General features: G+C 43.4%; 2 protein-coding genes across 2 annotated transcripts; both read left to right on the top strand.

Moving 5' to 3' along the window:
- The first annotated feature begins 1334 nt into the window (after positions 1 to 1334).
- LOC144601474 (putative G-protein coupled receptor 139) lies at positions 1335 to 4765 on the top strand. The gene is made up of 2 exons (XM_078413627.1): positions 1335 to 1404; positions 3858 to 4765. The coding sequence occupies exons 1-2, from the start codon at positions 1335 to 1337 to the stop codon at positions 4763 to 4765; spliced, it is 978 nt and encodes a 325-aa protein (XP_078269753.1).
- A 17579-nt stretch (positions 4766 to 22344) lies between these two features.
- Positions 22345 to 27645, top strand: LOC144601473 (putative G-protein coupled receptor 139). Its single transcript, XM_078413626.1, has 2 exons — positions 22345 to 22474; positions 26732 to 27645. Exons 1-2 carry the CDS (start codon positions 22345 to 22347, stop codon positions 27643 to 27645), a joined length of 1044 nt encoding a protein of 347 aa, XP_078269752.1.
- Positions 27646 to 27762: the final 117 nt, after the last annotated feature.

Genomic DNA, 27762 nt, shown 5'->3' with positions numbered 1-27762 from the left:
AACGAACAAAAAGCAGTTTGTACTGCTGAATGTTTAGAAAGGAAGACAGCATGGTCCAAGCTCACCATTGATCACCCTTCCACACTAGCACTAGGGACAATTTTACAGAGACTGCATCGCGTACAACCCCTCACGTCTGTCGGATGTGGGAGGAAATCAGAGAACCTAGAGAAAACTTATACGGTCTCTGGGAGAACGTGCAGACTGCACGCTGAGGGCACCCTAGGTCAGGGTGGAACCTCGGTCTCTGGCGCTGAGGGGCAGCAGCTCTATCAGCTGCGCTGCTCGTATCAGCCAGCAGCTGATATTTGTACTGTGTAAACTGAAAGGTTTGTGTGCATCGTCTTTAGGTGCAAACATTATGTAAACTGTGCATAGCAAACCGTTGCGTAGAAACACACAAAATGCTGGAGTAACTCAGCGGGTCAGGCAGCATTTCTAGAGACAAAGGATGGGTGACGTTTCGGGTTGGGTTGTGTGTGTTGAGGTTTGCTGTGTTTGGCAACTCCATACATTCGGTGAACATTTTGCTTGCCATGCTTATTTTAGAAGACTCCGGACAATATTTAAACACTAGCATTGAAAGTGAAACTCCGGGTTTCGTGGGGGACATCCATAGAATCAACATTGCTTTCCTCACAGCAGCGAATAAAAACGTTTATTCAGACAATAATTTACATATTACCTCAAGAGGTTTCTGCTTTACATAATAAAAACTGCTATGTCTTGGTTAACAGCGCCTTGTAGCGTGGGACACTGCTTCGATCGGGAGATTAGTGGGGGTATTCCAGTCACAAAAAAAGGTGAACTATATATATCGTTTGCCATTGTGTAGATATTATTTTAAATTCGTAAACATGGAAACCAGCGTGCTTCTAACACTGCCACTCTGTTTCGTGCTCTGTGCCAGTGTTTCTGATACATGCAAAATGCTGGAGTAGCTCAGCGGGATAGGCAGCATCTCTGAAGAGAAAGAATAGGTGACATTTCGGGTCGAGACCCTTTTTCAGACCTCCACCTCTCTGATACATGATTCATTTGTCTGGAAGATTGTCTTGACCTTTTGCTGCCATTATGCATCCAGGTTAGAGGGCGGCCCTTAACTGTACCGAAGCTCCTCAGAAATAAATCTTGAATATGTCCGAATCCTCCGGTATCCCAAGAGTGTAAGTACAATTCAGTCACCTGCTAATTAAACACGAGAAACAGTATTATTAAAACTAATTTCCTCTCTATGGATTTCAATCGGTTATAACAGAGTGTTTCTTAAAACGTCGGAAGCTGAATTTGCCAGATCCATTGACACGAGGAGAAACTATCGCTTCCCGTGAAAAATGCACGGCCGAATAAGTGGTCCAGTTTATGCCGTTTACTACCCTATGCTGGCAGCAATTGGAGTTCCAGGTAAGTCGCAGTATCTAACCAAATGTATTTAATGAGCGAAATACGAAGTGCTGGAGGAACCCAGTGGAACAGACCATCGTCCCATTCCCTCCACAGATGCTACCTGACCCGTTGAGTTCTTCCATGAAATTGTGTTTTGCTCATGTTTATGGCTTCACTGTTTCATTGGAGCAATTAAATGGTTAACGCGTTGACTTACTCCAAGACACAGAAAACATAGAAAGTAGGCCATTCGGGCCTTCGAGCCAGCACCGCCATTCAATATGACCATGGCTGATCATCTAAAATCAGTACCCCGTTCCTGCTTTTGCCCCGTATCCCTTGATTTCTTTAGCCCTAAGAGCTAAATCTAACTCTCTCTTGAAAACATCCAGTGAATTAGCCTCCACTGCCTTCTGTGGCAGAGAAACCCACAGATGCACAACGCTCTGAGCGACGAAGCTTTTCGTCATCTCAGTCCTAAAGGGTCTACCCTTATTCTTAAACTGTGACCCCCTGGTTCTGGACTCCCCCAAAATCGTGAACATTTTTCCTGCATCTAGCCTGTCCAATCCTTTAAGAATGTTATGTGTTTCTATAAGATCCCCTCTCATCTTTCTAAATTCCAGTGAATACAAGCTCAGTCGATCCATTCTTTCACCATATGTCAGTCCCGCCATCCCGGGAATTAACCTGGTGAACCTACTCCCTCAATAGCAATAATGTCCTTCCTCACATTTGGAGACCAAAATTGCACACAATACTCCAGGTGCGGACCTCCTTGCTCCTAAACTCAAATCCTCTCGCAATGAAAGCCAAAATGCCATTAGCTTCCTTCACTGCCTGTTCTACCTGCATGTTTAATTTCAGTGAATAATGTACAAGGACGTTTCCATGTATACTTTCATACATGTTAGAGCGGAATCTCAGTATCCATTGACAACTTTTTTTACATGTTATCCAAGTTTGCACATTTATATCTCACTTGGCCGTAACTAATCATTGGCATTTATGTTTTGAAGACAATATTTGAGTGGGCTTCTTCCAAACAACCACTGGCCTATTGAACACTACAAACTCCAACTAAACTTCGAACTACGAACTATCGTGGTTGCATTAGGTACTTAAGGCTTTATTTTGTTTTGCACTATATTGGATTTTTATATTTATTGAACTTTTTTCTTTGTTCGCTTGTTTATTGTGTTATCTATTGAGTACGGTGTTTACAAAACTGTTGTGCTTCTGCAAGTCAGAGTTTCATTGTTCCGTGTCGCTAGATGAAACACTTCAAAACTCTTGACTCTTGAATAATTCTACACGGGAATATTTGAGGATTTCCCTCAACAACTGCGCCATTAAGGAGGCTTTACAACGGTATGGTGTCATAACAGGTGTGGTTCAAATATGCAGCCGAAACATTTCCACTCTGCAACCAATGGGGAGGAGTGACATTTTGTCCAGAGATGTTGCCTGGCCGGCGGAGATACTCCAGCATTTTATATCTACCTTCTGAGGAGTAACATAGTCACTACCACCCAGTCTTACACCGCGAGTAATCTTTGTGCTCTACCTACCAGAACGGTGAAAATGTTTTGATTGCCGAACAGATTGATAACCTTATATCTGATACACATTCCTATTAAATTCCTATTAAATTAGAAGAGTGTGAACGCAAACCGTGCGAAAGAGGCACCATAAATGTAACAGACATGAGGTCAATACATGAAACGAAAAGGTGATTCTTACAGTTTATTGTGTGTATTATTATATCCCTGAACTATGGAGACAATTGGTGTCCTTGACTTATCTCACAGTCTGGAATGATTGTATGCATACAGTTATCGCCTATTTAATGCAGTGGTTTACTCTGTTGGCGTCATGGAGCGGCCGCCGGTGTGTAAACTGTTCTATCATTTACCTTCAACAGAAGCGAAAATCGTGCGGGATGTGTCATGGGTAGAAGTGCAACTAACGATCAATCTGCTCCCAACAGAACTAAAAGTGTCATAATGCAAAATCCTTCCCGATCTATTTTTAAAGTCAACTCTTTTTCAGGTTTAGATTTAAGTTGAGATGCGCAGAGGAGGTTCAGCAGAATGATGCAGTGACTAGTGTTTATTGGCAAAAGTGAACGATTAGACAAACTTGGATTGCTTTCCCCGGAACGGTTGGCCTTAAGTGGAGACCTGATAAAATTTATGAGAGGTACAGATAAGGTACACCTCAGAACCTATTCCCAGGATGGAAAAAAATACTAAAGGTGAGAGGGGCAAAGTTTAAAGGAGATGTGTGGGACATGTTTTTTTATACGGAGGGTGGTAAGCGCCTGGAACGCGCTGCCTTGGAGTTGAGGCATATACAATCCAAACACTAATCACTGCTTGTTGTCCTTTCGGGCTACGTGAATTGATAAAGTTGAAAGACAATATAAATTTGGATCCATAAATTCCTAATTTCAAATGCCTTTTTTACAGTTAATTTGATGGCGATTGTAATTCTGTCCCGAGGAAAGTGCGGTCTCTCCAGATGCATCACACGCTACCTAGTGTCCATGGCGGCGACGGATCTCCTGGTAGTTATCACAGCTGTCATCTTCAATCGGATTATTGGCATTTACTTTCCAATTAGTTTTATGTCCTTGACTCCCGCTTGTACACTCAGCACTGTGATAATTTATGCAGCCACTGAGAGTTCAGTCTGGTTAACGGTCGCTTTCACCTTTGACCGATTTGTGGCTATTTGTTGCCAGAAGCTGAAAACAAAATATTGCACTGAGCAAATGGCGACGGTGGTCATAGCGACAATTTGTGTGTTAAGCTGTTTAAAGAGCGTTCCCTGGTATTTCATCTACGAACCACTCTACGCAATTAACAACGTGCAATGGTTTTGTAACATAGTATCAAGCTATTACACATCGGTCCCATGGTCAATATTTGACTGGTTTGCACGGATTTTAAACCCAGGTCTTCCCTTCGTTTTAATTTTACTCTTCAATGCCTTGACGGTCAGACATATTCTAATATCCAGCAGGGCACGTAGGAGACTGCGGGGACAGGGCACTGGAGAAAATCATAGCGACTCTGAGATGGAAAGTCGGAGGAAGTCCATCATTTTACTCTTCGCCATCTCGGGCAGTTTCATCCTTCTATGGATGACGTACGTTGTCGATTTTCTCTATGTGGAAATCTCAAACGAATCCTATTTCAGTGGTTCAAATTTCAACGACCCAAGGTTCATTCGCCAAGAAAGTGGAAACATGCTTCAGCTTTTGAGCTGTTGCACCAACACCTGTATTTATGTAGTGACCCAGAGTAAATTCAGGGAAGAGATAAAGAATGCTGCACTGTTTCTTCGTGATCGTGTTGCTTCGTTAGTAAGATAGTTGAGCGTTGGGTTCTACTTCTACTTACACCTCTGATTTAGTGTGTACCGTTTTCGTCACGTTTTCTTCCTTTCAATGCAGTGATGAAATTGGTCTTCTGTTTTCGAGTAAATTGGGCAATAAATTACCTGTCCTCGTTTTTAATCTTGTGTGATTGTCTGTAATTCATAGCAACCCAAAAAAGTACATGTAATTGACCAGATGTAAAAGAAGTAGCCCACGCCCTATTGCGAGCCTTTAACTTCCGCTGCTTCCAAGACATTTCCTACCCTTCTTCGGATGGGATGGAAAAATACGAAATAGTGACAGCAAAATGGCAAAACAAAGAAAATGAGAGTGTGAAGAAGGGACCCAACCCGAAATGTCATCTATCCATTCCTTCCACAGATGCTGCCCGGCCCGTTTAGTTCCACCAATTTTGTGTGTTTGCCTTGAAGTAGAAGCAGCAGATCATCCCCAATTCGATGTGTTTGTGGTTGGTCTGATCGACAAAGTCCCCCCTGCTTTATTTTCGTTCTCTTTTGTCGCACGTCCAAAAATATTTAACTCAATTGTGACGTTTCTGAATTACCGAGCATTCAAATCACGGAATTCCGAAGGTACAGACTTGGGCGATACTTCATTATGATAGGAATAGATCGGGAAGATGCAGAGAGTCTCTTGCCCAGAGTAGGGAAATTGAGGATCAGAGGACATAGGTTCAAGGTGAAAGGGGAAAGATTTAACAGGAATCTGAGGGGTGACTTTTTCAAACAAAGTTTGGGTGTATGGAACAAGCTGCCAGATGACGAGGCAGTTAGACAGGTACATGGATAGGACAGGTTTACAGGGATATGGACCAAGCGCTGGCAGGTGGGACTGGTGTAGCTGGGACATGTTGGCCGGTGTGTGCGCATCGGGCCGAAGAGCCTGTTTCCACACTGAATCACTCTACCACTCTCTGACTCTAAACGAATCTCATCTGGCTGCACATTATCCATACGGAGCGAGAGAGAAAACGGGGAATTGTATACCAGTTAGCCTGACATCGGTGGCGCGGTAGATGCTTGAGTCAATTATTAAAGAGGAAATGACGGTGCATTTGGATAGCAGTTATAGGATTAGTCCAAGTCAGTATGGAATTATGAAGGGGAAAGCCTGCTTGACTAATCTTCTGAAATTTTTTGAGGATGTGACAAGTAAAATCGACGAAGGAGAGCCAGTGGTTGTAGTGTATCTGGACTTTCAGAAAGCTTTTGATAAGGTCCCCCACATGAGATTCGTGGGCAAAATTAGTATATTTTATTGGGGGTATGGTATTGACATGGATCGAGAATTGTTTGACAAACAGGAAGCAAAGAGTATGAATAAAGGGGTCCTTTTCAGAATGGCAGGTAGTGGGAGTACCGCAAGGCTCGTTGCTGTGGCCGCAACTATTCAAAATATAATGATTTGGATGATGGAATTAAATCTAACACTAGCAGGTTTGCAGATGACACAAAGCTGGGTGGCAGTGTGAACTGCGAAGAGGCTGTTAGGAAGTTGCAAGGCGACTTGGACAGGTTGAGTGAGTGGGTAGATGCATGGCAGATGCAGTATAATGCAGATACATGTGAGGTTATCCACTTTGGCGACAAAAACAAGGAGGCAGATTATTATCTCAATGGTTATCAGTCTGAAGAAGGGTCTCGACCCGAAACGTCACCCATTCCTTCTCTCCCGAGATGCTGCCTGACCTGCTGAGTTACTCCAGCATTTTGTGAATAAAAACCTTCGATTTGTACCAGCATCTGCAGTTATCTTCTTATTTTATCTCAATGGTGTCAGATTGGGTAAAGGGGAAGTGCAACGAGACCTGGGTTTCCATCTACAACAGTCACGGAAAGTAAGCATGCGGGTACAGCATGCAGTGAAGAAAGCTCATTTGTTCTTCATAATGAGGGGATTTGACTATGGGAGTATATAGGTCCTTCTGCAGTTGTCTAGGGCCCTGGTGAGACCACATCTGCAGTATTGTGTGCAGTTTTGGTCTCCTAATTTGTGGAAGGACAACCTTGCTATTGAATCAGTGCAGTGTAGGTTCACGAGGCTAATCCCCGGGATGGCGGGACCGTCATATGAGGAAAGATTGGAAAGACTGGGCTTGTATCAACTGGAGTTGAAGGATGAGATGAGATTTTATAGAGACGTATAAAATTAGGAAAGGACTGGACAAGCTAAATGCAGGAAAAATGCTCCCAATTTTGGGGAGTCCAGAACCAGGGGCCACAGTCTAAGAATAAAGGGGAGGCCATTTGAAACTTAGGTGAGACAAAACTTTTTCGCCCAGAGAGATGTGAATTTGTGGAATTTTCTGCCACAGAAGGCAGTGGAGGCCAATTCACTGGATGCATTTAAAAGAGAGTTCGATAGAGCTCCAGGGGCTAGGGCAATCAAGCGATATCGGGATCAGGCAGGCACAGGTTACTCATTGTGGATGATCAGCCATGATCACAATGAATGGCGGGACTGGCTCGAAGGGCCAAATGACCTCCTCCTGCACCTATTTTCTATGTTTCTCTGTTTCTGTGTTTACCACTCCGTTCTCTGCACAATCGGACGCCCATCTGAACCCCTTTGAAATGGCATCATCGTACCTACCTGCACCACCAGTCCCCATCGCCATATCTCCTTAAAACTTTGCATCTTTTACTTTAAAACTAATCCCTCTAGTCTTTGACATGTTCATCCTGGGAAAAGGATTAGTAGCCTCTCATAATTTTGTATACTCCACCACTATAAGATCTCCCCTCAGCCTTCGGCGTTCCGGTTATGTGCCCCGAGTTATAGATTGCAGAAGTGCAAACATGTTCTTCCACTTTCTGAATGTCAAGTTCATATGAACATTTTAGATTTTATAATAGGGTCCCTTCCTCTTCCAAACTCGGAGAATAACGTCATGTTCTTCCCAATGTCATCAAGTCGACGCTTTGTAAGCACGCGCTCTGTGCATCGCGTGAAACGTTGACATGTTAATGCTTTCAGTTTAGCAGTAATGCCAAGCTGTCCATTCGATAGGAATCTTACTGAAGTGCTTACTGATGATCACAACCTGCGTCCAATGCACCGACCAAAAGGCGGCAAATTGGAAGTGTGAAATATAGAGAGAAGGGGAGTGGGAGAGAGAGTAAGAAGGAAGCGGGACGTTTTGGGATCCCTATTTACCCGTCTTTGTGTCTCGGCCGCAGTTTATGGGGCCGCCAATCCGAGTGTTTCGCAATTGGAGACAGGTAAGGGAAGCAGTGCAGAGATGGTGGGCAGTACAGTAGCGGTCTGGCTGTTAATTAATACTCAGCCAACTGAACTTTGGATGAGCTCATTGTGGTTCTAGGTGGGAGAGGACGGGATAACGGCCCAAGGCTGGCATATTGTTGGGTGAGAGCTTCACCAGCAATACACTAGAGAAGGATTGGGGCGATGTTACTGAATGAGCAATAGCAGATCTTGCTGTCAGGCCGAATGCCTGCTTCTTTCTCCGCCTTTGGTCGAACATAGCGCCGAGGCTCCGAATTGTCTTGTTCACCTCGATACAATCTCTAAGCAAGTGAGAGTAACTTTTGGAAAGCTGATGGAAGTGTGGCGGTGACTCGGGCAGTGGGTTCTGAGGATATGTTCCAAACCCCGACGCTGTGAGTCTGTCATCCCCAATGCAACTAGATGGGCTCAGCCATGTAGAGGCATGGGAATAGGCCATGTGGCCCATCGTGTGCACACTGACCATCAACCATGCATTTGCACCAATTCTACACTAAATGAAATAGTTTATTCTCACCATTTTATCGTCAAATACCACTACATTCTATCACTTGCCGACACGCAACGGCCAATTAACTTAGCAACCTGCAAGTCTTTGGGTAATGATAAGAAAACCGGGGCAGTCTGGGGGAGAACATGCAAACTCCACACAGACAAAACCCGAGGTCAGGATTTGAACCCGGGTCTCAGACGCTATGAGGCGCGGTGCCGTCCTGGAAAGACTGATCATATCCATACTCTTCTCTGATTTGTTGCGCTGTTCACGTGATACACAACACTGGTGTCGTAAAAACATCAACCGATCAAATATTGGGGTGATCTTATTCGATATCTTTTTCCCCTCCATAAACTGCGTTGCATTAAGAAGTTTCACTATTCATCACTTCCCACCGCCTTCTCAACATCGGCCAACGTCGGTTAGTTCACAAGTGGTCAGAGCAGAATTAGGCCATTCGGCCTATCAAGTCTAAACACCCCCCCCCCCCCCCCCCAATTCAATCATGGCTGATCTATCACTTCCGCTCGATCTCATTCTCCTGCCTTCTCCTCATAACCCTTAAGACCATTACTCTGCTTCTGCCTGTCTTTAGCTGCTGGTAACATCCTTGTTCATTTCTCGGCTATCTGTGAATGTGCAGCACAAACTTTCAGCTGCAATATTCGTACGTAGTTTAAGTCCAAATTGTGCATCATTATTTCCAACTATCTGAACCTTTCCCTCCTATCGTCAACTAGACTCGGTAAACCAAACTCATCGACACCGTCTGTCCTAATGGTTCCTTATCCGCCCTGGAACACATACTTTTTTTTCCCGAAAGCGCTCCTTTGAATGCTTCGGCTGTTTTAGCTAAATGCTGTTTGAGCACAATTTCCATTCCATGCGACTTGTGTGCATCCTATGCAGATTGGGTTGGATTTGATATGTAGTTTGTAACAACGGTGAAAACATCTTACATTGTTGCAACAATTTACTTTGCTCAATGTACTTCCGTCTTTTAGTTCGTATTGCACTGTGTGGAAAGACGTTTCGTGTTTCAGATGTACTAACAAACGAACGTCTTATTTATGTGTGGGAGAGTTACTGGTACTTCGTGGTGACCCGTTATTTGTTCCGTGTACATTGCGTCGTGCCAATGTGACTTCCATTGAGGATAGACACAAAATGCTGGAGTAACTCAGTGGGACAGGCTCTGGAGAGAAGGAATGGGTGACCCTTCTTCAGAATGACTTCCATTGAGTTTGGATGCACGCATTTTGTTTTTGACGTTATTGTTTTCTGAAACGTCATTCAACCAGCTGCAATGTAAGCACGGGGAGGGTCGGGAGACAGATGCGGAATCTGTTTGTACAGGGAACGCAATAATTGACAGCGCTAATTGATTTTCTGTGGATTTCGAACACCTATAACTGGGAAGCTCCTTCGACGTCGGAAGCAGCAGCTGTCGTATCGGGAGAGACCATCGCTTCTTATGCAAAATGCACGGCCGAATAAGTGGTCCAGTTTATGCCATTTACTACCCAACTCTAGCAGCCATTGGAGTTCCAGGTAAGTCGTTTTAATAATCCATAATTCGAAAACTGCCATCGATTATGACGGCGCTATGGTGCGGCTGTGAGGGCCGATACCCATAATCCCGGTATAATACTGACCTCGGGCTCGTACGTGGGGTTTGACACGTTTCAAATCGATTAAATTTGCATCAGAAGCCCCCGTGTCCTCGGGCATTCCAGAGACCTGAATGTTGGCAAGGTACTTTCCAGTTGTAAATTACTCCTCGTAGAAGCTGAGAGTGTTGACGGAGTGTGGGAAAATAGATCACTGGGACAATTAGTGGATTCTTGAATTACTCTCTGAGATAACAACATTTCACCGGAACAGCTTCCTTGCATATCGCAATGAAACATCGCCAATATGTTTTCAGGAAAGTTAATATGAACCAGCCACAAATGCCTAATACAGTTCTTGAAACGACATTGTTACTTTTTATCGTGCAGAGGACCGTAATTTTTAAAAAACGACATGGCACAGTTATTGAGATATATGTAAGGAATAAAGCCACTGATCTGCAATCGTCCTCTCCTGTTAATTCAGATATCGAAGCTTTTTTTCCCTTCAAAATCCTGCCGTATTCCAGCCTTACAGTCTTACGTGTCTTTTTCACAGTTAATTTGGTGGCGATTGTGATCCTGTCTCGGGGAAAGTGCGGTCTCTCCAGATGCATCACGCGGTACCTGGTGTCCATGGCAGTGACGGATCTACTGGTCGTTATTACAGCTGTCATCTTCAATCGCATTATTGGCATTTACTTTCCAATTAGTTTTATGTCCTTGACTCCCGCTTGCACTCTCAGCACTGTGATCATTTATGCAGCCACTGAGAGTTCGGTCTGGTTAACGGTCGCTTTCACCTTTGACCGATTTGTAGCCATTTGTTGCCAAGATCTAAAAATAAAATATTGCAGCGAAAGAACGGCGACGGTGGTCATTGGGACAATCTGTGTGTTGAGCTGTTTAAAGAGCGTTCCTTGGTACTTTATCTACGAACCGCTCTACACAATTAACAATGTGCCGTGGTTTTGCAACATAGTATCAAGCTACTACACATCAGTGGCATGGACAATATTTGATTGGTTTGCTCGAATTTTAAACCCAGGACTCCCGTTCCTATTTATTTTCCTGCTCAATGGTCTGACTGTCAAACACATTCTAGTGGCCAACAAAGCCCGCGGGAGACTCCGGGCGAAGACCGGTGGAAAGAACGATAGTGACCCAGAGACTGAGAACCGTAGGAAGTCTATTATTTTACTCTTTGCTATTTCCGGTAGTTTTATCCTTTTATGGATGACATACGTGATAAATTTCCTTTATGTGCAAATTTCAAATGAACCCTATTTCGGGGGTTCCAACTACAATGACCCAAGGTTCATTCGCCAAGAAAGTGGGAACATGCTCCAGTTGCTCAGCTGCTGCACCAACACCTGCATCTATGCAGCCACGCAAAGTAAATTTAGAGCGGAATTGAAGAATGCGGCAAAATATATTTGTAACCGAATGGCAGCATTGGTAAGGTAAAGCGTCACCGTGCTTCGGCTTCACTCACTTCTTGGATTATATTTCGTTATCTCTACCTTTAGTGCCCTAAATAGCGACAATTAGGCCGCTTGATAAACGTCCATTTTAATGCATTAACTTTGATTGTGCACACCATCAATCACCTTAGCTTGCTCAATCCATTCGTCTTAACGTTCGTTCCCAACAGTCATTAGAGCTATAGAATCATCGAACCATTCAGCATGCAAACAGGCCCTTCGTGCCCTCGAGTCCGCGCCATCCACCACTCCCATACCAATCCTTTCTTCCAAAGGTTCATATATGACTATGTGGCCAATCACTTTTGTAGTACAGGAATTCCATTTGAACCGGGTTGTGTAACATGAATCTATAAACAATTGCACCTGTTTATTCCTTCATCTCAGATAAACATGCAAAGGGTCATTACTTGTCATTTACGCACCCGCATACTCTGTTACAAGTTGTAATTCCTCCTTTAACTCTCGATCATCTGCGCCAACCTGGTTCAACTCAAATTTTGATCAACCTCAATGAAATTCGCCCCAATCACAACATATTAGTCCGCTTGACAAGCAACATCGATTAAACGTCATGAAATATAATGCCAACCATGTCAGAAATTAAAAACAAAGTGGAAGTCTAGCATTAAGAAAACCTAACAGCGTATGCAGGAAAATAGAAAACGAGATGAAAAGCGAAGGACATAGTGTTGTTTATAGATTAAGGGAATTCTACCGTGATGTTGCCCTGTATCTGTAGGCCTCTGGTAGGAAATATAAGCTGTCAGGCCATCGATTTGAAGAAGGATCTCGACCCAAAACGTCGCCTGCCCATTCCGTCCCCAGATGTTGCCTCACCCGCAAAGTTCCCCTCGCATTATGTGTTTCCCCAAGATTCCAGTATTTGTAGTTTCTCATGCCTCTGTGAACCCATCGTCTTTCGTCACAGCGAGAAGGGATGCCGATGTGGGAACGGTTTTGATATTGTTGGTTGCATATCCCAGGTATTGGGAGACAATGGTGGGGCGTCTGATCTGCGTGCTGGACTGGGCTGCATCCAAATCCTCTCCAAATTTCTTGCGCATTCAGGCAGATTTCTTCCCAAACCAAGCTCTAATGCAACCCGACAGTATGCTGTCTAAGTTGCACTTGTAGAAGTTTGTAAAAGTAATTGGAGATAGGCCGAATTTCCGCACTCTCCAAAGGAGGTAGAAGTGTTGGCGTTCTTTCGTGGCAGTGCGTCAATGCCGTTGATCCTTGACAGATCGTTGGATATAACTCAAGTACAGTAGTAGTGCAAAGGGGAAGATACGGAGTGCAGAGTATAGTCCATAACATCGTAACGCGCCAATTCCACAGGAGTAGGAAGATGCAGAAGCTTGAAAATGCACACCACCAGACAGCAAATGCTTCTCCCCTCTGTTATCGGGCTTTTGAACGGTACCACCAGAAACTAGGGTTCTACCTCTTTGCAGACATTGGATTTTGTCCATGGAACTGGTGCACTACAATGCTGAGAACTACATTCTGCTCTCTCGATTTTCCCCTTTACTCTACAATTGCACTTGAATTTGACGTGATTGTATTTATGTATAATATTATCTGATCTGATTGGACAGCATGCAAAACAAAGCTATTCGTTGTCCCATGGTACACGCGACAATTAAAACCTGAATCAAAACGTCCCTCTCAAAGATCAGTGCATTGCGGTGGCATTTGTAAACATATGCATTGTTCTACAATTGAGACATTTATTCTGAGGTACTGGAAGGCCTCGCTGAGACTTTTCCTTGATATTTGTTCTGATGCCAAATAAACGTATGGTACCTCCTCATTGACTACCGTCTACTGGCTCTGACATCCACCATCATGAATTGTTTCAAGAGTTAAGTGATGGTGCACATTAAATCCAGTCTATCGACCATCCTTGATCCAAAGCAGTTTGATTACAGTTGCAATAAGCCCACGGCAGACGCCATCTCTCTGGTCCTGACCCCATCTCTGGACAACAAGGACTTCTATCTTAGACTCCTCTGTGTTGACTAAGGTCAGAGTACTGGAAGGGGTTCGAGAACGCGACAATAACCCCCTTCCCCCTCCCCGTCAATATCAGCAAGACGAAGGGGCTAGGTATCGATTTCAGGAAGCGTGGGTGAGTACATGCCCAAATCAGCATGAATAATGCTGAAGTGGAAATAGTTTAGAGCTTCAAGTTCTTTGGCGTAACTATCACCAACAATCTATCGTGGATCAACCAAATTGATGTGGCGGTGAAGAAGGCACACCAACGTCTCTATTTCCCGATGTGCCTAAGGAAACTCTGCATGTATGATAGAGTCATAGAGTGATACAGCGTGGAAACAGGCTCTTCGGCCCAACTTGCCCACACCGGCCATCATGTCTCAGCGACGCTAGTCCCACTTGCCTGCGTTTGGTCCATATTCCTCCAAACCTGTCCTATCCATGTACTTGTCTAACTGTTTCTTAAACGTTGGGATAGTCCCAGCTTCAACTACTTCCTCTGGCAGCTTGGTCTGTACACCCACCATCCTGTGTGTGAAAAAGCTATCCCTCAGATTCCCGATTAAATCTTTTCCCCTTCTCCTTAAACCTATGTCTTCTGGTCCCTGATTCCCCTACTCTGGGCAAGAGACTCTGTGCATCTACCCGATCTTTTCCTCTCATGATTTTATACATTTCTATAAGATCACCCCTCATCCCCCTGCGGTCCAAGTAATAGAGTCGCAGCCGACTCAAACTCTCCCAATAGCTCAGACCCTCTAGCCCTGGCAACATCCTCGTAAATCTTTTCTGTACCCTTTCCTACTTGACAACATCTTTCCTATGACATCTCCAATGACTCTTGCAAACATTTACAGAAGCACATTAGATAGCATGCTGTAGCGTTGCATCGCAGTTTGATTTCGGGACAGCTCTGCCCAAGACCGCAAAAAAATGGAGAGCGTTGCTTAATCCATCACACAGACCAGATGTCCCACGATTGAGTCCATCTACACGTCACGTTGGCTTGGAAAAACTTTCAACATAAACGAAGACTTGTCCTAACCCGGTCATTTCTTCTTCTCTCTGCTGCCGTCACTAGACTTGGGAACACTTTGTTATCAGGCTCCTGAAAATTCCTTCCATGAGCTAGAGTACTGTCCGATTCGCCTCAATGTATAGTATATCAGATCTGTTTGGATATCATACAAAACAAAGCTTTCCACGGCACCTCGGTACAAGTGAAAATAATAAACGTAAACGTAAACCTAAACCTGAACCTGACAACAATTTACCGAGAATGGCCTTCAATCCTATGTATTAGTTATAGATTAAAAGATGATAATTAACGTTCGTTCGCGACAGCAAAAATAACCAATTATTTTGCATCACCATGATATTAGTTATGGTGCTTGAACAAATGCGCTCATGCATCCGACATGTTGTTTATTTGCCGATTCACGACAGTCTGTTTCTAAACTGATTCACTCCGTCCACCAAGGGTTGTAATTTACTCTCCCTATCTCCAAATGACCTATAAACTAAACTAAGCCAAGAAACAAACCATAGAATACAATTCAATGAATGATTATGGAATGCCATGACCACGCACCGACGACGTATATCAGTGCCACTGGCTCAGTAATCCACCCTCGCCACTTCCCCCTGGTGTTTAACGTTGAAATAGGCTTCATTCCAAATGTGTCAGCCTCGCAGAATCATTGTTAACAATTGCATTTATCTATCATTGACGCACTTTGGAATTATTTACCCAAGGCCGCTGTGGAGCTCCGGTCCTGACGTTCATTCAATACCGATCGAGTCTGTTCGTGGCATTAAATGACACAAAGTGGAGATATTGGTGGGAAACGACGCTGAGATTGAGGTGTCTTCAGGCTCGTTTAGTTTACTTCGGTTTACATTAGTTTAGTTTAGTTTAGTTTAGTTTAGTTTAGTTTAGTTTATTGTCACGTCTACCTGGGAGGCGAATCCCGTAGGCCAATCGAATCCTGATATCAGAGATACAAGGAATTGCAGATGCTGGGATCTTGATCAAAACACAAAGTACTAGAGAACACAGTGGTCAGGTAGCATCTACGGAGAGAATGGATAGGCAACGGTGAAATATTGCCCCGCATAGCGAGTACTGGGTGCCTGAAACGTGTGCCAGGAATGGTGGTGGAGGCTGATATCACCGTGGCATGTAAGAGGCTTTTAGATAGGCACAGAGAATGGAAGGGTATGTGTAGGTGGAAGAGGTTAGCTTTCGGGTTTTGGGTTTATTATTGTCGCATGTGGAGTGAAAAGCTTTGTTTTGCATATCTTCGATCAGATCGGTTAACACTAAGTGAAACTCAAGGTCACTAGGTAGACCGAAGGGGAAGATACAGAGTACAGAATATTAGTTATCAGCACTTTAGCGCATTGGGTTCATAGACAAACTTTCAATATCCCAAAGGGAAAGAGTTCAATCGGACAGTACTCTAACTTATGGAAGCACCATTCGGAAGCCTGATAACAGGTGGAAGAAACCGTTCTTGAGTCTGGTGGCGCGCGCTTTCGAGCTTATGTGCCTTCTGGAGCAAGGAAATTAAATTGATCGGAGTGGGGAAACTCTTTGGTTATGTTGGCTGCTTTTCTGAGGCAGCGTGATGTGTAGATTGAGTCAATGGTGGGAATTTGGGTCTGTGATGGACTACGCTCTATCTGCAATTCTCTATAATTCATGAAGGTCTTGGGCAGAGCTGCTCCCAAACCAGCATGCAATGCAGCCCGACAATATGCTTCCTGTGGTGCATCTGTAAACGTTTGTAAGAGTCTTTGCAGATCTGCTGACTTTCCCGGGTCTTCTCGGGAAGCGAGGTTTGGTGCACCTTCTGGTTGATGCGTCTATATGGTTGGTCCACGTGAGGTCGTTGGGAAAATGAACACAAAGGAACTTGAAACTCTCAATCCTTTCCAATTTGGCACTATGGGTGCTGATTGGGGCACATGCTTCACCAGGCTTCCTGAAGTGGGTAGCTAACTGCTTCGTCTTGCTGACGTCGAGAGAGCGATTATTGTCCTGATACTACGTTACTAAGTTTTCACTCTCCTTCTAGTACACCGTCTCGTCATTGTCGTGATAGGCCCAACATAATGTTGTCATCTGCAATTTTATAAGTGGAACTACAGGGGAATTTGACCGTACAGTAGTGAGTACATAGGGAGCGTAATAGGGGACTGAGAATGCATCCCTACGAGGCATCGGCGTGGAGGAGATTTGACATCTAACCCCACCTAGTGTGATCAATGAGTCAGAAGGTCGAAAATCCAATGGCAGACAGGACTGTTGACCTTCAATCCACGTATTTGGAGATCAGTTTGGATGGGAATATTATGTTGAAGGCGGAGCTATAGTCCGTGAATAGGCATCTAAACTGGGAGCCCTTGTCGTCTAGGTGTTTTAGAATTGAACTTCGGGTCAGAGAGATGGCGTCTGCTGTGGATCTGTTAACATGACCGCGTGGCTTCATGTTCGTCATAGACTTTGTGGGCAAAATGGATTGTTCCTATGCTATGTTCTATGTTCTATATTATATATCAATTCTTTCTCTGAAGATATGTTAGTTCTCAAATGTGTCCCCCGTTCTAAAGTACCAAAGCGAGAAATTATTTTCTGGAACTTATTGATTGCTGGAACTAATTTGATAAATCCATGTGATCAAATTAACGGTGACGTAAAATAATTAGCATATTGACGCGTGGAACTGATCTTAATTGTAACGTTATCTCATTTTCTCTCTAGGGTTAATATCAAGTATAACAAGGATTCACATAAAAGTCAAACTGAAAACATCGGGAATGAATGCTTTCGCGACGTCTCTAAAGCATGCATGTCCCTCCCACAGGTCTGACATATGCCATCTTCTACACCTCCCTTGCGGTTCTCGCTGTTCCAGGTAAAAGACTGCAACAAAATTCTTATTTTCTAACATCTTTACTGTCCTGGATTACAGTGACCTGAACGTTAGGCTACAATAGGGGAAAACCTCCGCGTACATCATATCGAGAATAATGTGTTCAACTTCAAGCATCGCTGTTCTTGAAGAATGTCTTTCAGTAAATAGAGCATGCATTTTTTCGGGCAAGAAAATACACTATGTGTTGGAGAAACTCAGCGGATCAGACAGCATCTCTGGAGAGCATGGATAGCTGAGGTTTCGGGTCAGGGCGCTTCTTGTGTTCAGGGAAATGCGTTCGATTAGATACCCAGAACATGAAAACGGTCTTGGTAGTAAAATATTTGGTACGTTTATAAATGGTAAACAGGCAGCGTTGGAGGGATAGCTTATAGATACGTTATAGATACAGTGACATCTGCGGTGCGCGGCCCCAGTCGCCTCTTTTGGTGACATATATTAAGGCATTGTCCTCAAGCCAAATGAGTTGTCCTCAAAGCAAATTATTTGTCCTTAAGCCAGGAGGTCTATTCGGAATGTTGCATTTGAAACTAAAATTCGCAGTGTTATCTGAAGTGCGGAAAAGATTTTCAAGAAGTAGAATCCATAAAACAATGCCAAAGTGACAAATAATATTCACTCGGAGAGATTTAAAGTTATGCATCTGGAAAGGACAAAAAAGGTGAGGTTGAGTGATTGTAACATACAGGAAGAGAGAAACTCAATTTGGAAGATCACCGACTATTTCAAGACAAGTATCGTTCAGAAAGAGAAAACGGTGTTTCCCTTTAACGGCCGATGTACATAATACGCAAGCGAAGAGGTCGTTGTAGAAGTGTATAACACGTTAGTTGGAAATCCGGGTATATTTTTAAGGGGTACGAGGTGGATGCATGGGCATAGATCTTTGAAAGCGATAACTTGGGGAAAGCCATAGTAAAGCACACAAGATTCTGTGTAAAGCATACAGGATGAAGAAGGAAATGGCGGACATGAACAAGGCAATCACTACGCACATTTATTCCGCCACAACTTGAGTATTGTGCCCGAATGTTAAAGATATGAAGGTCCGCGGTTGGAGAAACAAGACATTGATTAACCGATTCGTGGAGTGGGGGACTTCAACTCTGCGGCATGACTGAATGCTCCGTCCCTATGATTTCAAATCTGTTACATTCTGAAGTCGAATTTACATCGCAGAGGTCTCACACCTTTTTGGGGTGTGTATATTAGTTTCAAGAAAGGAAGGAAAGAAGAAAGGAAGAACGAGAAAAAAAGAGAGATAGATAGATAGATAGATAGATAGATAGATAGATAGATAGATAGATAGATAGATAGATAGATAGATAGATAGATAGATAGATAGATAGATAGATAGAAAGATAGATAGATAGATAGATAGATAGATAGATAGATAGATAGATAGATAGATAGATAGATAGATAGATAGATAGATAGATAGATAGATAGATAGATAGATAGATAGATAGATAGATAGATAGATAGATAATCACAAAATGCTGGAGTAACTAAAATTCAACATTATTGATGCATACCAGAAGGGCTTCACAATGTTATAATAAGATTGGCCAACGCACCTCTCTGCTAGAACGTCGCATTTTTTCTCTTTCAGTTAATTTGCTGGCGATTATAATCCTGGCTCGAGGGAAGTGTGGACTCTCCAGATGCATCACTCGGTACCTGGTATCCATGGCGGCGACCGATCTCCTTGTCATTATCACCGCAGTGATATTAAACCGGATCAGTGGCATTTATTTCCCAGGCAGTTTACTGAATATCACCCCAGTGTGTAGTCTCAGTGCTGTTGTCACTTTCGCAGCCAGAGTTTGCTCCGTCTGGTTAACCGTCGCGTTTACTTTTGATCGATTTATAGCCATTTGCTGCCGGAAACTTAAAGCAAAATATTGTACTGAGCGAACGGCGACTGCAGTGTTAACAACGATTTGTGTGTTGAGTTGCGCAACCAATATCCATTGGTACTTTATACACGAGCCGTTATATGTAGCTGACAACATCCCGTGGTTTTGCAGACTGAAAGCAATTCGTAATACTTCACTGGTGTGGATTGCAATTATTTGGCTCGATCGCGTTTTGACACCATGCCTCGCATTCTTTCTGATTTTGCTGTTGAACGTGCTCACCATGCGGCATATTCTAGCGGCCAACAGAGCCCGCAGGAGACTGAGGGCCCTCAGCAATAGAGAGACTCAGAACGACCCAGAGATAGAGAGTCGAAGAAAGTCCATCGTCTTACTCTTCGCCATCTCGGGAAGTTTCATCCTGTTGTGGATGACGTATGTTGCACGCTTCCTGTATTTGCATATCACCAACGATTCCAATTTCACCAACTTCAATGACCCCAGATACATTCTGCAGGAAATTGCGAACATGCTTCAGCTTCTGAGTTCTTGCACGAATACGTTTATTTATGCGGCAATTCAACGAAAATTCAGGGAAGAAGTAAAGAAAATGGTCACATATCCGCTCAATTTAATAGTAAAATAATTACAATTGCGGTAATTATTATAATAATTACGGTAATAATTATAACGAAAATGGCCACAGAATTTAATCACAAATCCACTCGACTAAATTGTTAACTAATTGCACTTACAGTAATTATTATAGAATTATGGTAATAATTATAAAGAATATCGTCACATATCCACTTAGAGTCATGGAGTTCGAGAGTGAAACTGTGGAAACAGCCCTTTCGATCCAACTTGTCCACACCGGCCAACATGTCCCATCAAACTTGAATTCATAGTTAAATAATTACAATTCCGGAAATTATTATAGTAATCACGGTGATATTATAAAGAAAATGGTCAGATAACCACTCGATTTAATTGTTAAATGATAAATTACAGCATTTTTAGAATAATTGCAGTAATAATTATAGTTACAGTAAATGAATTACGACAACAGTAATGCCATCTAAAATATAATCACGACTGTGATAAGTTGGAAAATCAAGCTATAATTCTCGGAACTGTGACAGCGCGGAGTGAGTTTTGCGTAGGTATTTTGCGACGCTGCATTGCAACCAGATTAGTGCAGACGGCAGAACAGCTGAAACTATCAGAGCAGAGTCGCTTGCTTTCGGCGTCATGACCTTGGTATTCCATTTAATATTGTCCAATGTCAACAATGTTTCGCAGGGCATGATTAAAGTTAGGTGCCTAATCCTCTCAACCCGTTTTGTGGTGACCTTCCCGTGCTAATGCTACCATTTCACATCCAAAATTGCACCCGGGCGATACTAAACTGAGCCGAATCTGATATACCACGTTCCCAATCCCTTGATATTTCAAACTTTGAAACCGCTTGACCCACATACCTCATGGCTTTTTACAGTACCTTCGCCAAACATTTGCCGTTGGACGATTTGTTTCATTTGATTCCCTGAAGAAACACGAAATTACAGTGTTGTCCTCCATTACAGATTCAGTGAAATGCCAACAAAGGGAATCTTTATAAATACGTTAGGAATGTGCGGGAAACACCCAGCAGGCCAGGCAGCATCTGTTGAGGGAGAAACGCAGTTAATGTTTCAGATTAATGATCTTTGGTAAGGTATAGTCAAGGTACGGTATTTTTGTTGAGGGTATGGCAGGGATCCGTACCGCTTCCGCGTTTATGGTATTACAATGGTCCCTCGCTTGGGGGGTGGGGGGGGGGTCTATAAACCCACCGATTTCCGCAGCTGATTAACACATGATGTGCTTGGCGGCCAGGCAGCATATCTGCTGAACATGGATAGGCGACGTTTAATATCCCACGGTTATACCTCAGCCCATTCCTCATGCTGCAAGGGCGGCCCTAGGACGCGACTAGTAGAACTGCTGCCTCACGGCGCCAGAGACCCGGGTTCCATCCTGACATCGGGTGCTATCGGTGAGGAGTTTTCACGTTCTCCCTGAGACCACATGTGTTTCCACCCCCATCGTAAAGGCGTGCAGATTTGTAAGTAGGTTCCCTCTAGTGTGTAGGGAGTGGATGCGAAATTGGAAAAATATGGAAGTGGTGTGAACGGGTAAAGGATGGTTGGCGTGTACCCCGTGGGTCGAGCGCGGGCCTGTTTCTTTGGAGTAACTCTAATACTAAAACCAAAGGATACCATCCATTTATCTCAAAACCTTCTTCTCCGCCGGGTCTATCCATTAGGGCTTCCGAAATATCCTCCTTCTCCAATTTATGTCATTCAACGTCTACGACACGAGTAGACGCTGGTCCCACGACGTTGACAATTTGGTACTGGGTTGTTTGAATCGTTTGTTGCACAACGAACGAAAATTTGCTTAGAAATACGGGATGGGAAAGTGGGGGTAGCAAGGTTAATTTATCTACCGATTCCATTGGCTTGCGCTCTCAATTCATGTCCAATACAATTTACTATCATCTGCAGCATTCATTCTTTTGCTGGTCTCTAGCTATGCAGTCGTACATCAGCCAAGCCGAGTTTGAAATCAGTAAATTAGTCTCTCAAGGCATCGGTAATAATCACATTAAAAATCAAGCTGCGCCTGTCAAACATCAACGATAGTAAATATAAATCAATGTGTGAATTTGATGCTTCAAGATCCGTCGCGAACATAATATAATTCATTTTTCTGCCTCCAAAAAACGGCAATTGCAATGTGTTTAACCGATTGAGGTAACGAGTACTAATGATGATGTCATCGAATTTGTTTTGAGTTCACGCATTGGGTTGTGATGGCAATTAACAATGGTTTCACCACCCTCACGTTGTCTCCTGGGCCCAAACACGATGTATATTAAAGTATTCCTCAAAAGTCAAACAGTAAAAACTTACCACTGCTTGGACACAATGCATGTCCCGCCGACGGGATTGCCCTACGCAATTTACTACACAATCCTCGCAGTTGTCGCCGTTCCAGGTAAAATAAAGAGTTGTTCATTATTTGCGAGTCATTATATGTGGCGACAGTTGGAAACCTGTCTCCTGTAAAATCTTAATCTGTACCGTCTGCATCAGTCCAGGCGCCTGAACGGATGCAGAGTTTTCCAGTAGCGTAGTGCAAGTGCTTCGGACCAGCCATAAGCCGGAGACGGGCTGTATAATTCATATTATATGCCAGGAGTGGCCAAACCGCGGCTCGCGAGCTATATGCGGCTCTTTGACCTTCAATATGCGGCTCGTGGAAATATGTTGGCTGAGCTCCTTTTTTCATCACAGTTAATATAAAAGGTAAATAAGAAAAAAATTCAAGCTTTATAATTATTTACTGGGTATAAATTGAGACCCCATTGGAATAAAACGTAAGTTTAATGTTCATGGTTAGTAAAAAAAATACGCTCAATATAGTTAAAACAATCATCAGTCAAGATTTTGAAAACATTTGCTATATATGTGTACTTTGTGATTACTGAAACTAATAGAAATTAACAGTTTAAAAAACTGCATACATGAATAAATATTATTGCATACATGCATTTCTTAATATTTATATAATTTTTTGTAACAAAATGTGTATGTAACAATAAAAACTTATGTGTAAATTTTGTTCATGTATTGCGGCTCTCAAACATCTGAACTTTATCGTATGTGGCTCTTACATTAAGCAAGTTTGGCCACCCCTGTTATATGCCTGTGAACACAGATTAAATCTACTTAAAAGAATTAAAGCATTGCATGAACCGAATAAGGAAAAGGAACTTGTCCAGGTAGCTGGTCTATAGCAGGGGATTCTAACTTGAAAATAGATCAAGAAATTGGCCAGTTAAATCGGCTGGGATATGGGCGATGCGCGGAACCATCGATTTCAACTCTTCGACCACGTCAACGCTCCATCAATACTCGAACAACGTTTTCCCATCTCGCTCCATAACCATCATTCGAAATGTCACATCTTAAATTCGGAACCCGTCGGCAATGCAATCAAGGTTTCTACGGTAACGTAGAGAGATTGGACGTACATCGTCATGTCTTAAGTTTAGTGATGCTTTTGACAATGTACCGCGTGGTAGGTTGTTCGACAAGGTGTGCGGCATCCAAAGCAGGTTGACTAACTGGATCCAACATTAACCGATAGAAGGCAATAGTGGCGGAAAGATGTTTTTCTTCTGATTGGCACACTGATTCTGATCGTCTATCGCGGAGCTTTGTGCTGGGATCATATCATATCATATCATATATATACAGCCGGAAACAGGCCTTTTCGGCCCTCCAAGTCCGTGCCGCCCAGTGATCCCCGCACATTAACACTATCCTACACCCACTAGGGACAATTTTTACATTTTACCCAGCCAATTAACCTACGTACCTGTACGTCTTTGGAGCGTGTGAAATATATTGGCGCGTGTGAAATATATTAAAGACTTGGATGTCAATATAGCGGTATAATTATGATTGGTAGATTTACAGCATGGAAAGTGAGAAAGTACAGACGGGATTTGATTTATACAATTGTAATAATTCAAATAAAATTCAAAATTGTAAAGTTTCCAATATCTCTTTGAGTTTAAATTGAACATCTTAAATTCCAGCTCGTGTTTTTCTGTGTTGAATTTAATGGCCCCCATATCTGACCAGATTTGTTTAAATCATTAACGCATGGCCTCTTTCAATTTCACAATTACTGTATTGTTAATTTTGGCGTTTTTGGCTTGGTTATTTTATTTTTCATTACGGTAGCAACGTCGGAATGTCATCAATTGTGGTCATCCCAAAAAGCTTTCCGATGTATATGGACTGCTGGCTTGAATCTTTTGTATTTGATCGGGATTGTGTGGAACTCTGGTCTCCACACTAGCGAAGTACGTGAATGCTTCGAAGAATGTGCAAAGAGGTTTACCGGGATGTTGCGCGGATTTGAGGTATTAGCTCTAAAGAGAGTTTGGACTAAATTGATTTAATTTATCTGAAGCGTAGGAGGTTGAGGGAATATCAGATAGACGATAGAGGGTAGATACAGTAGATACGCAGAGTGTATGTGGAAACAAAGAACTGCAGATGATGGTTTATACCAAAGATAGACACTGGTGCTGGAGTAACTCAGCAGGTCCTGTAGCATCTCTAGAGAAAAAGGATGGGCGACGTTTCGGTTCGGGACTCTTCTTCAGACTGAAAGCATAGGCACCTTTTTTTCGCTGGAGATGCTGCCTAACCTGCAGAGTTACTCCAGCACTTTGTGTCGATGTTCTGTAGAGTTTGTAGCTGTGACGCTACATTTATGAAGCATTAAGACAGGGACATGCAGGAGTTTAAATATGTAGACCATCTAGAGGCAGATGAGATTAGTTTAAATTGGCATCACGGTCGGCACAGACGACATAGATCAAAGAGCTGTTTTCCTGTGCTACACTGTTCAATGTTCTGTACATTTTCGATATTCGAGTAACCAGTCGTTCAGTATGGGGTTTATGGGCCCCGACCTGCCCTTGCCGTCTTTGTAAATATTTGAGTGGTTCTGTTCTTCTTCGGTCAGTTATTGGCTCCAGGATGCTGGTGGGGGTAGTAGTGTGCCACGGCAATTCCAGTGAACGGCAAGTTCAGGTTGTCAAAATGCTAGCGGCAGTAAGCGGCATTTGCCGGCGTCTCCCTCCTCGGGAAGGCCTCGCCCTTGTGGACATGCCAATAGACCGATTGACCAATGTGTGTTAATTGTGTTAATCTGCCTTCGCGCAGCACAGAACCCCTAACCCCCAGGCTAGTCTAATGACCACGTTCAGTCGCAGCTGCTTCACATATCAATCATTGACACTTGTATCGCAAACTTTTAATTGCGTTTCCTAACGCGTTTATTGAGTCATTTAATTAAAATGCCAACATTAATTGAAGCAAATTATCAAATTTGTTACACTTGCTTTTTTTGGAGATGGCTAATGACTTATTTACATTGATTCGAATCTCACATGGAAAAAAAAATATTTTTTCAGTTTGTTTTCTTTGTTTACTTTTGTTCAGTTCTTTAAAGATTGCTGATTGGACGATTTCATACATCAACAATTCAAGGAAACAATGAAACGTTTGAAGCATTTTTCAAAAAAAAAATTGCCGAGGATACGTGCACCGGATGTCAATCACTCGATTTATCCCATCCCCATCCTTCCATGTATCGAAACTATAAACTCCAGGAAACGCAAATCTCTTTTCTTCTCTATCATTTTTCACACACCCCTCACACGTATCCCACAATCATTTGTCAGGCTTTTCCCCGCCCGCCTCCTCCCCAATCTTTGGACAATCCCAATCCAGGACTTTTCACTCGTAACTTTAATTTCATGTTTTTTGTATCTTGTGTGTTATGACTGTTGGCAGATCAATTTCCCTCCTGGGCTAAATAAAGTTCTATCGTATCGTGTCGTACACTAGATAGAAACATAGAAACATAGAAAATAGGTTGCAGGAGTAGGCCATTCGGCCCTTCGAGCCTGCACCGCCATTCAATATGATTATGGCTGTTCATCCAACTCAGTATCCCGTACCTGCCTTCTCTCCATACCCCCTGATCCCTTTAGCCACACGGGTCACATCTAACTCCCTCTTAAATATAGCCAATGAACTGGCCTCAACTACCTTCTGTGGCAGAGAATTCCACAGATTCACCACTCTCTGTGTGAAAAAAAACTTTCTCATCTCGGTCCTAAACGACTTCCCCCTTATCCTTAAACTGTGACCCCTTGTTCTGGACTTCCCCAACATCGGGAACAATCTTCCTGCATCTAGCCTGTCCAACCCCTTAAGAATGTTGTAAATTTCTATAAGATCCCCCCTCAATCTTCTAAATTCCAGCGAGTACAAGCCGAGTCTATCCAGTCTTTCTTCATCTGAAAGTCCTGCCATCCCAGGAATCAATCTGGTGAACCTTCTCTGTACTTCCTCTACGGCAAGAATGTCTTTCCTCAGATTAGGAGACCAAAACTGTACGCAATACTCCAGGTGTGGTCTCACCAATGCCCTGTACAACTGCAGCAGAACCTCCCTGCTCCTATACTCAAATCCCCTCGCTATGAATGCCAACATACCAGATTGTCTAGAAACTGCGTTTTTTTAAAATAAAAGGGTCTCGACTCGAAACGTCACCCATTCTTTCTCTCCTGAGATACTGCCTGTCCCGCTCCAGCATTTTGTGTCCACCACATTTATGTAACTCCGTTCTGTAACCTATCATCTTTTCCCTTTCTCTTTGCAGTTAATCTGGTGGCGATTGTCATTCTGGCTCGGGGGAAGTGCGGACTCTCCGGGTGTATCACTCGGTACCTGGTCTCCATGGCTGTGACGGATCTCCTAGTCATTATCACGGCAGTGATATTAAACCGGCTCAACGGCATATATTTCCCAGGTAGTTTACTGAACATCACCCCTGTGTGCAGTCTCAGCGCTGCTGTAACCTTCGCAGCCAGAGTTTGCTCCGTCTGGTTAACCGTCTCGTTCACCTTTGATCGATTTCTAGCCATTTGCTGCCAGAAACTGAAGACTAAATATTGCACCGAGCGAACGGCGACCGTGGTTATAATAACGGTTTGTCTGTTAAGTTGTTTAACCAATATCCCTTGGTACTTTGTACATGGACCGCTCTACATAGCTGGCGATATCCCGTGGTATTGCAGACTGAAGAAAATCCTTTACACTTCGCCCATCTGGAGAGCGTTCGATGCACTCGATCGCATTTTGACCCCGTGCCTCCCGTTCCTCCTGATCTTGCTGCTCAACGCGCTCACAGTCAGACACATCCTGGCGGCGAGCAGAGCCCGGAATAGGCTCCGCGCCGCCAGCAAGGCGGAGACTCAGAGCGATCCGGAGATGGAGAGCCGGAGGAAGTCCATCGTTTTACTCTTCAGTATTTCCGGAACCTTCATCCTGCTGTGGATGACGTACGTCATTCGCTTCTTGTACGTCCGCATCACCAATGACGCCAGCTTCAAAAGTTTCACCGATCCCAAGTTTCTTCTCCAAGAGTCCGCCAACATGCTTCAGCTTCTGAGTTCCTGCACCAACACGTTCATTTATGCCGCGGTTCAGAACAAATTTAGAGATGAGCTGAAGAAAGTAGCCAAATATCCATTCACTCTAATTGCTAAAATAATCTCGAAGAGAAGCGATTGACTCCAATTGTCAATCCTGCAGTAACCTAATCACATCCTCATTTTTCTATTGTTAGGATAACATGTCACGCAGTTCTCTAGCGTGATGAATTAGAATGACAAACACGTCGCACTTTCA

Source organism: Rhinoraja longicauda, chromosome 16 (genome assembly GCF_053455715.1).
Source record: "Rhinoraja longicauda isolate Sanriku21f chromosome 16, sRhiLon1.1, whole genome shotgun sequence".
Taxonomy (NCBI): Eukaryota; Metazoa; Chordata; class Chondrichthyes; order Rajiformes; family Arhynchobatidae; genus Rhinoraja; species Rhinoraja longicauda.
This window is presented reverse-complemented; position numbering and strand designations above follow the sequence as displayed.

Excerpts from the sequence above, each read along its gene's own strand:
- LOC144601474 (XM_078413627.1), top strand. The coding sequence starts at position 1,335 with ATGCACGGCCGAATAAGTGGTCCAGTTTATGCCGTTTACTACCCTATG. Across the intron at positions 1,405-3,857 it reads GGCAGCAATTGGAGTTCCAG|TTAATTTGATGGCGATTGTA; the intron begins GTAAGTCGCAGT and ends CCTTTTTTACAG.
- LOC144601473 (XM_078413626.1), top strand. The coding sequence starts at position 22,345 with ATGTATATTAAAGTATTCCTCAAAAGTCAAACAGTAAAAACTTACCAC. Across the intron at positions 22,475-26,731 it reads CGCAGTTGTCGCCGTTCCAG|TTAATCTGGTGGCGATTGTC; the intron begins GTAAAATAAAGA and ends TTCTCTTTGCAG.